A 14,268-nucleotide genomic window follows, 5' to 3' on the forward strand; every position below is an offset into this window, starting at 1 on the left:
TTGCCTTGACAGCTTGTACACTCTTGGTGTTCTCTCAACCAGCTTCACCTGGATTTCTTTTCTAACAGTCTTGAAGGAGTTTCCACATATGCTGAGCACTTGTTGGCTGCTTTTCCTTCACTCTGCGGTCAAGCTCATCCCAAACTATCTCAAATGGGTTGAGGTCGGGTGATCGTGGAGGCCAGGTCAGCTGATMCAGCATTCCATCACTCTCCTCCTTGGTCAAATAGCCCTTYCACAGCCTGGAGGTGTGTTGGGTCATTGTCCTGTTGAAAAACAAATGATAGTCCCACTAAGCGCAAACCAGATGGGATGGCGTATTGCTGCAGAATGCTGTGGTAGCCATGCAGGTTGTGTGCCTTGAATTCTAAATAAATCAGTGTCACCAGCAAAGCACCATCACACCACCACCACCTCCATGCTTCATGGTGGGAACCACACATGTGGAGATCATCCGTTTACAGATTTCCACTGGTCGTGTTTCTTGGTCCAAGCAAGTCTCTTCTTCATATTGGTGTCCTTTAGTAGTGGTTTCTTTGCAGCAATTCGACCATGAAGGCCTGAGTCGCGCAGTCGCTTCTGAACAGTTGATGTTGAGATGTGTTTGTTACTGGAACTCTGAAGCATTTATTTGGGCTGCAATGTCTGAGGTAAAGTTAACGCTAATGAACTTATCCTCTGCAGCAGAGGTAACTCTGCGTCTTCCTTTCTTGTGGCGGTCCTCATGAGAGACAGTTTCATCATAGTGCGTGATGGTTTTTGCGACTGCACTTGAAGAAACATCCCAAGTTCTTTAAATTTTCCGGATTGACTGGCTTTAAGTAGTGATGGGCTGTTTCTGCTTATTTGAGCTGTTCTTGCCYTAATATGGACTTGGTCTTGTACCAAATAGGGCGATCATCTGTATACAACCCCTACCTTGTCACAACACAACTGATTGGCTGAAACGCATTAAGAAGGAAAGAAATTCCACAAATGAACTTTTAACAAGGCACACCTGTTAATTGAAATGCATTCCAGGTGACTACCTCATGAAGCTGGTTGAGAGAATGCAAAGCTGTTATCAAGGCAAATGGTGGTTACTTTGAAGAATCTGAAATGTATTTTGATTTGACTTTTTTTTTGGTGACTACATGATTCCATATGTGTTATTTAATAGTTTGTCTTCACTATTATTCTATGATGTAGAAAATAGTAAAAATAAAGAGAACCCCTGGAATGAGTGGGTGTGTCAACTATTGACTGGGGGGGGGGCGCACACATGTCTCCACAATAATATATAAACCAATCACACTGTTTCCGTTTGGTTATACCTACTCGTATAATTGCACTTTGAATAGTAGTAGATGTTTTTATAGGCACCTCTAACTGCTGTGGAAATGTCCATAAATCACTAATCACAACTTCTATACTTTTTTAAATCCTATAACACACTCAATGTGAATGGTTTGCTATTTGATGAAATGTGAAATTAAGTACAATAATCTCATGGATGCTTCAGCCAGGATAGTCTTTCTATTTTCTCCTCAATGTTAGTTAGATGAGGTGATTTATCTCCCCAAAAATGTAGCTTTTAGTTTAAATATGAATCGGTAAAACAAAATGTTGTCGTTTTATCAAAATAATTTCTATATCATGGGTACTTTAAGCAAGGCCAGTGTACTGGCTGTTTTCAATATTAAACTTGTGAGGCTGAGTGAATGTTAAAATAGTACTACAAATAATATATTTGGAATGTCTTATTCCCATTAGGGAACTGAAGATTTGAGCTGTATGTACTTTACTCATGACTGGCTGGTACTATACTGAACAAAAATGTAAACGCAACATGTAAAGTGTTGGTCCCATGTTTCATGAGCTTAAATAAAAGATCCACAGAAATTGTCCATATGCACAAAAAGCTTAATTCTCTTATTTTATGCACACATTTGTTTACATCCCTTTTAGTGAGCATTTCTCCTTTGCCAAGATAATCCTGACACGTGAGGCATATCAAGAAGCTGATTAAAGCATGATCATTACACAGGTGCACCTTGTGCTGGGGACAAAAGGCTACTCTAAAACGTGCAGTTTTGTCTCAAGTTTTGAGGGCGCATGCAATTTCCATGCTGACTGCAGGAATGTCCACCAGAGAATTGAATGTTCAATTCTCTACCATAAACTGCCTCAGTCCTTTTTGATAATATGGCAGTACATCCACAACCACAGATCACCTGTAACCACGCCCAGGACCTCCACATCCGGCTACTTCACCTGCAGGATTGTCTGAGACCAGCCCCCAGGACAGCTGATGAAACTGGGTTTGCGAAAGTGCAGGCATAAGCTACGGACAACGAACACAATTGCATTTTATCGATGGCAATTTGAATGCACAGATACCGAGATGAGATCCCAAGGCCCATTGTCGTGCCATTCATCTGCCGCCATCACCCAATGTTTCAGCATGATAATGCACAGCAAGGATATGTGCACAATTCCTGGAAGCTGAAAATGTCCCAGTTCCTCCATGGCCAGCATACTCACCAGACACGTCACCAATGTTCCGCGGCCGCGCCTGTCCTTCAGGACTGCCGTGCAAAAGAAATGTCATGCTGCACAGAGACGCAAACGATTGAACTTCATTGAGTTCGCCCCGTTCATTTGCACTATATAGATCAACGTTTTTTCTGTGATCGAATCAACATATCAACGACTTTTCAATGCAACAAACCAAAACAAATCTAACTTTGCAAGTTTGAGTCTTTGATTTAGTTGTAGGCAGAGCCAAAGTGCAACGGAGTAGAATTCTATTGGCCTGGGTAGCCCACTTGCGGTCTTTCAATCACTCGCGAGAGAATGCGCTTGTCAGATCAGAGCGCAGAGCTCGCGTGTGCACATTTGTTGCTATTCTTTGCTTGTTATCGAGTTGTTATCCCAGTTATAGATAGATACGTGTTAGGTCAACTATGGGGAGTTACTGCTTCATACAAGAGCACAAAACGTGTAGGCTACATTTCAAGCGGTATTTGAAATGCCGGTCAGTCAAAAAGCGTATGTCTTAATTAAAGGAGCAGTGTTGTATTTTGAGACAGGCTTGATTATGCAAATAAGGCACTAGCCAGAGGGGTAGACTACATTGTCAAATTTCTGTATGGTGATAATACATTTAATTTTTTTATTATTCTTGCATTGTACAATGAATGCAATTTACAGTCAGCTATTTGGCCCATGGTGTTACAGACCAAGTAAAACACCTAATGTAAAAGCGTTTTTAAAAGGCTCATGCTATATAGGCCTGCACTGAACACGACATATAGGCTACTATAGGCTATATCCTATAAATCAAAAGCTTATCACGTGTGAAAATGTTATGGGATTCGTTCCATTGGTTTTGTTGGTAGGCCTACATTATGCTCAAAACCACAATGGCCGATTGGCTACTGTCTAAAACTGTAAGGGTACAGCCTCAGTGTTCACTGTAAACGAATCCCGGAAGTTGCACAAAATTCTCACAATGTTCAAGTTTCCGCTCGCAAGAGCAAAAATGTGCTCAGTGCCCCCAAAAATTCGAGGGAACATTTTGTCATCCATTGAGCATGTTTGGGATGCTCTGGATCGACGTGTACGACAGTGTCTTCCAGTTCCCGCCAATATGCAGCCTATGAAAAGGAGTGGAACAACATCCCACAAGCCACAAGCAACAGCCTGATCAAMTTTATGTGAAGGAGATGTGTCGCGCTGCATGAGTCAAATGGTGGTCACACCAGATACCAGTTTTCTGATCCACACCCCTACTTTTTTTTAAGGTATCTGTGACCAACAGATGCATATCTGTATTCKCAGTCATGTGAAATAGATTAGGGCCCAATTAATTTATTTCAATAGACTGATTTCCTTATATGAATTGTAACAGTGTACTTAAACAACATTTTAATATTTTAAAATGTGTCCACAGAAAATACGTAATTCAGATCTGACCAAATTATTTAGTGTTTGTAAGGTTGACCAATTGCACTTTTGAATATTTTTGTAGTTTACTGTAATTATTAGTGCATCTTTGCGTAAAGGGTTGTTCCATATGATTTTGATCATTTTCTGACTGCACCCCTTTTGATTTGAACAACACCTTCCATACATGTTTGCCCATGGTGAAAGGGAACTTTTGGACCTGAATGCCAAAATATTAAGGAGATTAAGGTGCTCAAAGTTGACCCATTTTGCATACCCAACCCTACCATGAGACATCCATGCTTTAATGCCCATTATCTAAAAAGGCATAAACTCAATGTTTCATGTTCATATACAGTACCTGTCAAAAGTTTGGACACCTACTCATTCCAGGGTTTTTCTTTAWTTTTACTTTTTTCTACATTGTAGAATAATAGTGAAGGCATCAAAACTATGAAATTACATATTCTCTTAACCAGCAGTCTTGAAGGAGTTCCCACYTATGCTGAGCACCTGTTGGCTGCTTTTCCTTTTTATATTTATTTGTCCCAGCACCTGTGTAATGAGCATGCTGTTTAATCAGCTTCTTGATATGCCACACCTGTCAGGTGGATGGATTATCTTGGTGAAGGAGAAATGGCATATTACATCATTATGCAGCAGCATACAATACATTTTTGGACTCACCTTGTTGTGCTTTGAACAGGCAGGTGGCGTGGCGGTCCTTTCGTGGGCAAATTTTGTCATCAAAGTCGGGCATTCTCTGGATTTATGGTGCTATCAAGACAACTGGGAACTCTGGGGGAGGTTAAATCATGATGACGTCAGTGGTTGTAGCTTCAGGTTGTAGCTCTAGAAAGAGGCCTGAGTTCCCGACTTACAATTCCGAGATGGATGAGCATTCAAAACGTATTTTCCAAGTCGGAGCTAGTTTTTTCCCGAGTTCCKAGTTGTCAGACTTCCGAGTTAAGTTGTTTTGAGCGTGGGCCAAATCATGCTTATTTGACAGCATGGCCAATGTTGAATGTTTATAATTTTAAACTTGGAAAAGAGACCCTTAAACCCAGACTTGGGACCACACAGCCAATCCACTGAATAGCAGGCTAGTGATTGCTTTGCAATGCTTGCAGTTAGTCACTGATTCCTTCCAAATCACTGAATTTGCGATTTCCAACTTGTTGTGTAATGTTTTTATGTCCAATGGCCGATGAGCACCGATACGTTTTACCTATAATTTCTCTTCATTATTTCTCTTCATATGACAAGGATTAAAAAGGATTTGCCAGTAGATTGTCGACTTGATTCATGATGTTGACTGCTAGCTAAGATTTTGAAAGTATGATTTTGACATGATTAGTCCAATCAAAGCTACTGTAGATATGTGATTTGACGTCATTTTATCTGTGGCCAATAACCTTGAGACCTCTTGGATGGGCACTTCTAATGTAACTATATGGCAGCACCCAAGGGGCTTGAATTTTCTATCTCTACCCTTAGACTTGGCTATGACGTAGTGTCCCCACTGAGCCAATCACGGCGTAACGCTCCGTATTTTCTGCTGGCTTGCCCCACCACCACAGAAAGCACTGAGCTAGGCTGAAACACCTGCATTTTGGAGCTGTCTTACTCAAGAAAACAAAAAAGAGACCATGTTTGTATTCCTTATATTAAGCAAGCCAGACTGCACAATTCTCTTAATTATTTTATGTACATACTACCAGGGGCACACTCCAACACACAGACATAATTTACAAACAAAGCATGTGTGTTTAGTGAGTCCGCCAGATCAGAGGCAGTAGGGATGACCAGGGATGTTCTCTTAATAAGTGTGTGAATTGGACCAAAATTTAACTTTTAGATGTCAGGGAAAATGTATGGAGTGAAAAGTACATTATTTTCTTTAGGAATGTATTGGAGTAAAAATAGTCAAAAATATCTATAGTAAAGTACAGACACCCAAAAAAATGACGTAAGTAGTACTTTAAAGTATTTTTACTTAAGTACTTTGCAACACTGATTAAATAAACCAATGCCATTGGCTAATAAAGAAGTTCACATTTTGCACATATGTATTTTGTGTATTTTGTCTTCTATTATATTAAAAGAGTGTTGACAACGTCTTGTGATTGCCAGTCTCATATTTGACCAACTGTGTTTCAGGTGCATGTGTTACAATACTTCACACAAACAGAAGCCAACTGTAAGTAACTCTTTATTGTCATATAAAAACATACATTTCCTCTATCGCATCATGTACAATACAGTTGAGTAACATTTATGCTGCATTGAGACCGGTGAAAGTTTCCCAATTTTGTAATATTCGGCACACGATAACAGTTTACCTTTTTGAAGTGCTTTTTGTGGACCATCTCTACAGCAGTGATATAATGACCACATCAGAGGAGCATTCGAAATAGTGGAAGGGGCTCCGTAGCAAAACTCTCTTCACAAACTTGTATAATAAAAAAACACCACACCCTCAGACACAGTTACAACAGAGATACAGACCTCGAAAACAATGCATCAAAATCTATGGCTATCCTTTACATGCGAGTCCCTTTACCTGACATAATAATATCCCTCCTACCACTATGTACTGTATTTCAAATAGAAAGGCCAGAATAACACAATGACCGGTGCTCTCGGATTGGCTTTCAATCTGACGTGAGAGCTCCTGTATTGGCACAGTTGGTAGTATTTCCTGAACAGGACATGGGAACTATGGCAGTGTATAAGCAGTGTCCCTCTGGATCTCATGMTCAACTACAAACAGGGTTTTCATGGTAGGGATGAAGTTCTACTTTATCAAACACCATATGGAAAAAGGCAAACAAAAGAAAACAAGAATCAATAGGGTAATGTTGATTTGCCTAGTGTGGTGTTGTTAGCTTGGCTTGATTTGGTGTGGCTTACACGGTACCGTCTCATTCATTTAGCATGGTGTCTTATTCTCTCAGTATTACCGTAGCGCAGTAACAGTACGGTATTTGGCTGTGGTCTAGAGCTGAAGTGGAGAGAGACCAGAGGTCACTCTAACCCTTTTCAACACTACTGTCCCGACCCAAACCATACTGTGCTGCCACAGATACTTTTAACATTGACCTCTCCAACACTGTCCCAGCAGCTACTGTGTGGTAAATGTGTAACCAGGCAAGCGCAGTACAGCTCCGCCTGGCTCGGTAGTGTGAAAAGGGCCTCTCTGTGCTGTGGTCACTCGACCTGTGTGCCGCTGGCCTCTGTTTTCACAGCCTCCACCAGGAAGCTGAGCTCATTGCACAGGGTCTCGTGGCGGTAGGCCATGCGGATCTGAGCCACATTGGTCCGTCTAATGTCATTCCCGTCAGGCCCGTCCTGCAGGTAGTTGGCCCCCAGGAAGTGCTTCTTTTCCTGGCAGGATTAAAGGGGGATACAGGATACGTGTCACTAAATACGTGTCACTTCGGGGACACAGCACATTGGGACACACTCAGGAGTTACATGAGGTGGTCGGGGATGGCTACAGAAATCACTTGTGAGGTGACGTCCTGGTGAGTTCTCCTAAGCTGTCGGCATGAGCTTATAGAGGGTGAAAGCATCTGTCACGGTCAGCAGGCACTACTGTTTGCCAAAACGCTACAATTTACCAAGCAGTTCTATTTCCCAAGTATTGATTTACTGTACCTGATGAGACAGACCACTCTGCAGCACACTGTTCCTGGCGATTTCACATGTGTCACAGGTGCTTAGCTTCCACAGCTGGGCCGCAATGGCATATTCCTCCATTAAGGCCTCCTGCAGCATGGAGAAACAGACAAGGGGGAGTTTCCCCAAAGCTTCTTTGCTAACATGCTACTTTCTTTCACGCACAGAAGATTAACCGTCAAACATTGATTTTACAATTGTTACTCTCTGGTAGGTTGGGTTGTGTAGATATAATTATTATGGTGATAGCTTCATCTTGCCTTCTGGTAGGCTAGTCATTTCTGCCACATTGCTTACACCAATCCAATCCTTTCAGATCTACAGTGCCCAGGGGCTCTAACCTTGGTGTAGTGGAACTGCATGGGGTCATCGGTAGACAGGGACACACACAGGCCCTTCTGAAGGAACTCCTTGAGAGGGTTCTTGGAGTACTCCAGGAACAGGCTGTTGTTGCTCAGAGGAGACATGGCGATGGGGACCTGGGCCAGGTAGTACAGGTACTGCAGCACAGGACTCTGAGAAGGGAGAGATGGAAAGATGTCAACACTCCCTTTGTCTTGGCCATGAACCATGGGTAGGGGGTCGGGTGGGGTTGTTGGGGCAGGTGTGACAGCTAGGAGGGGTCTCAGGTGGGATCTGGGGAAAGGGTGGTTGGGATGGGATGGGAGGGTCAGCTGTATGGTGACCTGGGATCATGGGAGGAGGGAGAGAAAGAGGTTCTTATGGTCTTCCACAACCTTTTACATTTTTCACAGATTGCCATGTTTAAATTGTACCATTTGCAACCTTAGAAAATGTACCAAACTCTGCCATTGTATATTCTACTGCTGTTTCTCATGATTGGTATACAAAAAAAATGTAACACCAAGTTCCAGGGAAGCTTTCCCAATCTTCATTCTTTGATTGTGCAATTCTAGGTCTTTATTGTCTGATCCACCCTTAACATAACAGTATGATAAAGACTTCAATAGATGTAACATGTCCTAGTTCAATCCGATTATTTCACGAGTTAGATGATCAATGGTGCAAATACTCAATGTAGTCTATTCAAAGTTAGCAAAAACACGAAGATCTGTTTACAAAGGTAGACAGGTGGTTTTTACTGTATTCGTTTCCACTTAGCTAAAATAAGCTGCTGATTTGTCATGTATGTCATCCCAGTGCCTGTGAAGTGAACATGGTGGAGCTGTGTTGGCAAATGAAAAGTGTCCTTTTGACACAAAGAAGCTGATGTGGAATGATTCAGTTCTCAGTAAGTGGGCGCTCTTGACTTTTTTGGTAAAAAAATACGTTTCTGTGGAAAGCAACCAAGGAGAGGAAATTTGGCAGTTTTGGAGATTTCAAATAGACTGTATATACAAAAGTATGTGGACACCACTTCAAATTTGTGGATTCTGCTATTTCAGCCACACCCGTTGCTGACAGGTGTATATAATCGAACACACAGCCATGCAATCTCAATAGACAAACATTGACAGTAGAATGGCCTTACTGAAGAGCTCCGTGACATTCAACGTGGCACCGTCATAGGATGCCACCTTTCCAACAAGTCAATTCGTCAAATGTCTAGAGCTGCCCCGGTCAACTGTAAGTGCTGTTATTTTGAAGTGGAAACGTCTAGGAGCAACAACGGCTAAGCCACGAAGTGGTATGCCACACAAGCTCTCAGAATTGGACAGCTGAAGTGTGTACTCGTAAAAACCGTCTGTCTTCGGTTGCAACACTCACTACCGAGTTCCAAACTGCCTCTGGAAGCAATGTCAGCACAATAACTGTTTGTCAGGAGCTTCATGAAATGGGTTTCCATGGCCGAGCAGCCGAACACAAGCCAAAGATTACCATGCGCAATGCCAAGCGTCGGATGGAGTGGTGTAAAGCTCGCCGCCATTGGACTCTGGAGCAGTGGAAATTAGTTKTCTGGAGTGATGAATCACGCTTCACCATCTGMGTTTGGCGGATGCCAGGAGAACGCTACCTACCCCAATGCATAGTGCCAACTGTAAAGTTTGGTGGAGGAGGAATAATGGTCTGGGGCTGTTTTTCATGGTTCGGCCTAGGCCCCTTAGTTCCAGTGAAAGGAAATCTTAACGCTACAGCATACAGTGACATTTAGACGATTCTTTGCTTCCAACTTTGTGGCAACAGTGTGGGGAAGGCCCTTTCCTGTTTCAGCATGACAATGCCCCCGTGCACAAAGCGAGGTCCATACAGAAATGGTTTGTCAAGATCGGTGTGGAAGAATTTGACTGGCCTGCACAGAGCCTTGACCTCAACCCCATCGAACACCTTTGGGATGAATTGGAACGCCGACTGCGAGCCAGGCTTAATCGCCCAACATCTGTGCCCGACCTCACTAATGCTCTTGTGGCTGAATGGAAGCAAGTCCCCGCAGCAATGTTCCAACATCTAGTGGAAAGCCTTCCCAGAAGAGTGGAGGCCGGTATAGCAGCGAAGGGGGGACCAACTCCATATGAATGCCCATGATTTTGGAATGAGATGTTCGAGMAGCAGGTGTCCACATACRTTTGGTCGTGTAGATTAGACAGTAGGGAAAAGCTTACATTCCCACTGAAAAGTGATTTACGAGCTGTGTGGCTCAACACAGCTTTCAAAGATTATAATTCCTGTTACATGTAATCTGTTACTACCCAACCCTGGGCATGTCATAGGTAATGATTAGGAGTCAGAGTTGAGGTTTCGGACCTTCTTCAGGTTGAGACCGTGGGAGATGTTGTCGGCCGTGAGGAAGGCAGAGACCAGGTGGGTGATAGAGCCGGCCTCGCCACAGTGGGGCCGGAACTGGAAGGTGTTGAGGCCTCGTTCCCTTAGGGAAAACAAAGAATGACGCATTACATAAAGAAGAATAAGGATTTCTGTAACAGTTGGACAAATAAAGTACAGTGGCAAGAAAAAGTATGTGAACCCTTTGGAATTACCTGGATTTCTGCACAAATTGGTCAAAATATTTGATCTGATCTTCATCCAAGTCACAACAATAGACAAACACAGTCTACTTAAACTAATAACACAAACAAGTATATGTTGTCATGTCTTTATTGAACACACTGTGTAAACATTCACCGTGGAGGGTGGAAAAAGTATGATCCCTTGGATTTAATAACTGGTTGGCCCTGCCTTTGGCAGCAATAACCTCAACCAAACATTTTCTATAGTTGTGGATCAGACCTGCACATTCCTCTTTCCAAAACTGTTTCAGTACAGCAATATTCTTGGGATGTCTGGTGTGAACCGCTCTCTTGAGGTCATACCACAGCATCTCAATTAGGTTGAGGTCAGGACTCTGACTGGGCCACTCCAGAAGGCGTATTTTCTTCTGTTGAAGCCATTRTGTTGTTGATTTACTACTGTGTTTTTGGTCGTTGTCCTATTGCATCATCCAACTTCTGTTGAGCTTCAATTGGCGGACAGATAGCCTTACATTCTCCTGCAAAATGTCTTGATAAATTTGGGAATTAATATTTCCATCAACGATAGCAAGCTGTCCAGGCCCTGAGGCAGGAAAGCAGCCCCAAACCATAATGTTCCCTCCACCATACTTTACAGTTGGGAGGTTTTGATGWTGATGTACTGTGCCTTTTTCTCCACACATAGTGTTGTGTGTTCCTTCCAAACAACTCAACTTTAGTTTAATTTGTCTACAGAATATTTTGCCAGTAGCGCTGTGGAACTTCCTGGTGCTCTTTTGCGAACTTCAGACGTGCAGCAATGTTATTTTTTTGGACAGCAGTGTCCTTTTGTGGTGTCCTCCCATGAACACAATTTTTGTTTAGTGTTTTACGTATCGTAGACTCGTCAACAGAGATGTTAGCATGTTCCAGAGATTTCTGCAAGTCCTTAGCTAACACTAGGATTCTTCTTAACTGTCACGCCCTGATCTGTTTCACCTGTCCTTGTGCTTGTCTCCACCCACCTCCAGGTGTTGCCATTCTTCCCAATTATCCCCTGTGTATTAATACCTGTGTTCTCTGTCTGTTTGTGGCCAGTTCGTCTTGTTATTTCAAGCTATCCAGCGTTTTTCCTGTCAGCGCCTATTGTTTCCCAGCCTCTCTTTCCTCGTCCTCCTGGTTTTTGACCTTTGCATGTCCTGACCCTGTACCCACCCGCCTGACCTCTCTGCCAGACCCTGAGCCGGTCTGCTGTCCTGTACCTTTGCTCCACCTCTGGATTACTGAACTCTGCCTGTCCCTGACCCTGAGTCCACCTGCCGTCCTGTACCTTTGCCTTACCCTGGATCTGCGACCCCTACCTGCCTTGACCTGTCTTTGCCTGCCCCTGTTGCTACAATAAACATTGTTACTTCGACAGTCTGCATCTGGGTCTTACCTTGATTCCTGATATTAACCTCATTGAGCATTCTGCGCTGTGTTCTTGCAGTCATCTTTGCAGGACGGCCACTCCTAGGGAAAGTAGCAACAGTGCTGAACTTTCTCCATTTATCGACAATTTGTCTTACCGTGGACTGATGAACATCAAGGCTTTTAGAGATACTTTTGTAACKCTTTTCTACTTTGTGAAAGTCAACAATTCTTAATCTTAGGTCTTCTGAGATCTCTTTTGTTCGAGGCATGGTTCACTTCAGGCAATGCTTCTTGTGGAAAGCAAACTCAAATTTTGTGAGTGTTTTTTTATAGGGCAAAGCAGCTCTAACCAACATCTCCAATCTTGTCTCATTGATTGGACTCCAGGTTAGCTGATTCCTGACTCCAATTAGCTTTTGGAGAAGTCATTAGCCTAGGGGTTCAAATACTTTTTCCAACCTACACTGTGAATGTTTAAATTATCTATTCAATATCGACAAGAAAAATAAAATAATTTGTGTATTATTAGTTTAAGCACACTGTGTTTGTCTATTGTTGTGGCTTAGATGAAGATCAGATCAAATTGTGTGACCAATTTATGCAGAAATCCAGGTAATTCCGAYAGGTTAACATACTTTTTCTTGCCACTGTACTGTGTGTATTGTATATTGCGAGTCTACCATTAATCATAGCAGTGGGCTACACATAGGAATAACATTAGTACAGTACATGTTTTCCTGACACCCTGGTCATGAGCAGTGACTTACTTCCTCAGGTTGTTGAGGACCATGATGTTGGCGTACATGTGGAAGAGGTAGTAACTGTAGGGAGGGTTGTCGCCTGAGGTCCACTCCTCAGGTTTGGGGCTCTTGTAGGAGAACATGTGGTCACTGTGCTTGGACTCATCATCCACGCTGTCGAACCCGGTCACCTACAGGACAGGAGGTGTGGATRTGAGCAGGTGCCATAGCTGATGTACTGTAACAATTTTGGCACTAAATTGCTGCAATACATGATGCTTAACCCAGGAGTGTGTTACACGTTGGTGGTGGTAGAAGTCGTGAGTTACTCTCATATAATGTAAAATGCTTTGAGAACCAGGGGGAAGTACTACTGTATGAATGCAATCCAATAACAACATTTTATTATTAGGAGGAATATATATGTATATGTGTGTATATATGTGTATACATATATATATATGTAGGGTAGTCTAGTGGTTAGAGCGTTGGACTAGTAACCGAAAGGTTGCAAGTTCGAATCCCTGAGCTGACAAGGTACAAATCTGTTGTTCTGCCCCTGAACAAGGCAGTTCCTAGGCCGTCATTGAAAATAAGATATATTTGTTAACTGACTTGCCTAGTTAAATAAAGGTAAAATACATTAAAAAATATATATAAATATCAATGTGTTTATATGTATAAATATGTATATGTATATACAGTTGAAGTAGGAAGTTTACATACACTTGGAGTCACTAAAACTTGTTTTTCAACCACTCCACAAATTTCTTGTTAACAAACTATAGTTTTGGCAAGTCGGTTAGGACATCTACTTTGTGCATGACACAGGTCATTTTTAACACCCGCTCAGGAAGGAGACGTGGATCTGTCTCCTAGAGTACGAACGTACTTGTGGCGAAAAGTGCAAATCAATCCCAGAACAACAGCAAAGGACCTTGTGAAGATGCTGGAGGAAACAGGTACAACAGTATCTAATCCCCAGTAAAATGAGTTCTATATCGACATAACCTGAAATGCCGCTCAGCAAGGAAGAAGCCACTGCCTCCAAAACCGCCATAAAAAAAAAACCAGACTACGGTTTGCAACTGCACATGGGGACAAAGATCGCACTTTTGTGAGAAATGTCCTCTGGTCTGATGAAACAATAATAGAACTGTTGGCCATAATGACCATCGTTATGTTTAGAGGAAAAAAGGAGCCTTGCCAAGCTGAAGAACACCATCCCAACCGTGAAGCACGGGGTTGGCAGCATCATGTTGTGGGGTGCTTTGCTGCAGGAGGGACTGGTGCACTTCACAAAATAGATGGCATCATGAGGGAGGAAAATGATGTGGATATATTGAAGCAATCTCCAGACATCAGTCAGGAAGTTAAAGCTTGGTCACCAAATGGGTCTTTTCAAATTTACAATAACCCAAGCACTATACTCTCCAAAGTTGTAGCAATGGCTTAAGGACACAAAGGTCAAGGTATTGGAGTGGCCATCACAATAAGACCTGACCTCAATCCTATAGAAAACTCTGTTGGGCAGAACTAAAAAAGCGTGTGTGAGCAAAGAGGCCTTACAAACCTGCTCAGTTACACCAGCTCTATCAGAG

At 42.6% G+C, this 14,268-nt stretch overlaps 1 protein-coding gene across 4 annotated transcripts in view; it reads right to left on the bottom strand.

Annotated features, from left to right (window-relative positions):
* Positions 1–6,535: 6,535 nt before the first annotated feature.
* The window catches only part of LOC111952828 (AMP deaminase 3-like), a 21,363-nt gene continuing 13,630 nt past the window's right edge, over positions 6,536–14,268 (bottom strand). For all 4 annotated transcript variants that reach the window (XM_023971755.2, XM_023971754.2, XM_023971753.2 and 1 more), the window contains 5 exon segments: positions 6,536–7,314; positions 7,588–7,698; positions 7,950–8,123; positions 10,312–10,432; positions 12,695–12,858. In XM_023971755.2, coding sequence (XP_023827523.1) covers positions 7,138–7,314; positions 7,588–7,698; positions 7,950–8,123; positions 10,312–10,432; positions 12,695–12,858 — 747 coding nt within the window. In that variant the 3' untranslated portion in view covers positions 6,536–7,137.

This window comes from Salvelinus sp. IW2-2015, linkage group LG26 (assembly GCF_002910315.2).
Source record: "Salvelinus sp. IW2-2015 linkage group LG26, ASM291031v2, whole genome shotgun sequence".
Classification (NCBI taxonomy): domain Eukaryota; kingdom Metazoa; phylum Chordata; class Actinopteri; order Salmoniformes; family Salmonidae; genus Salvelinus; species Salvelinus sp. IW2-2015.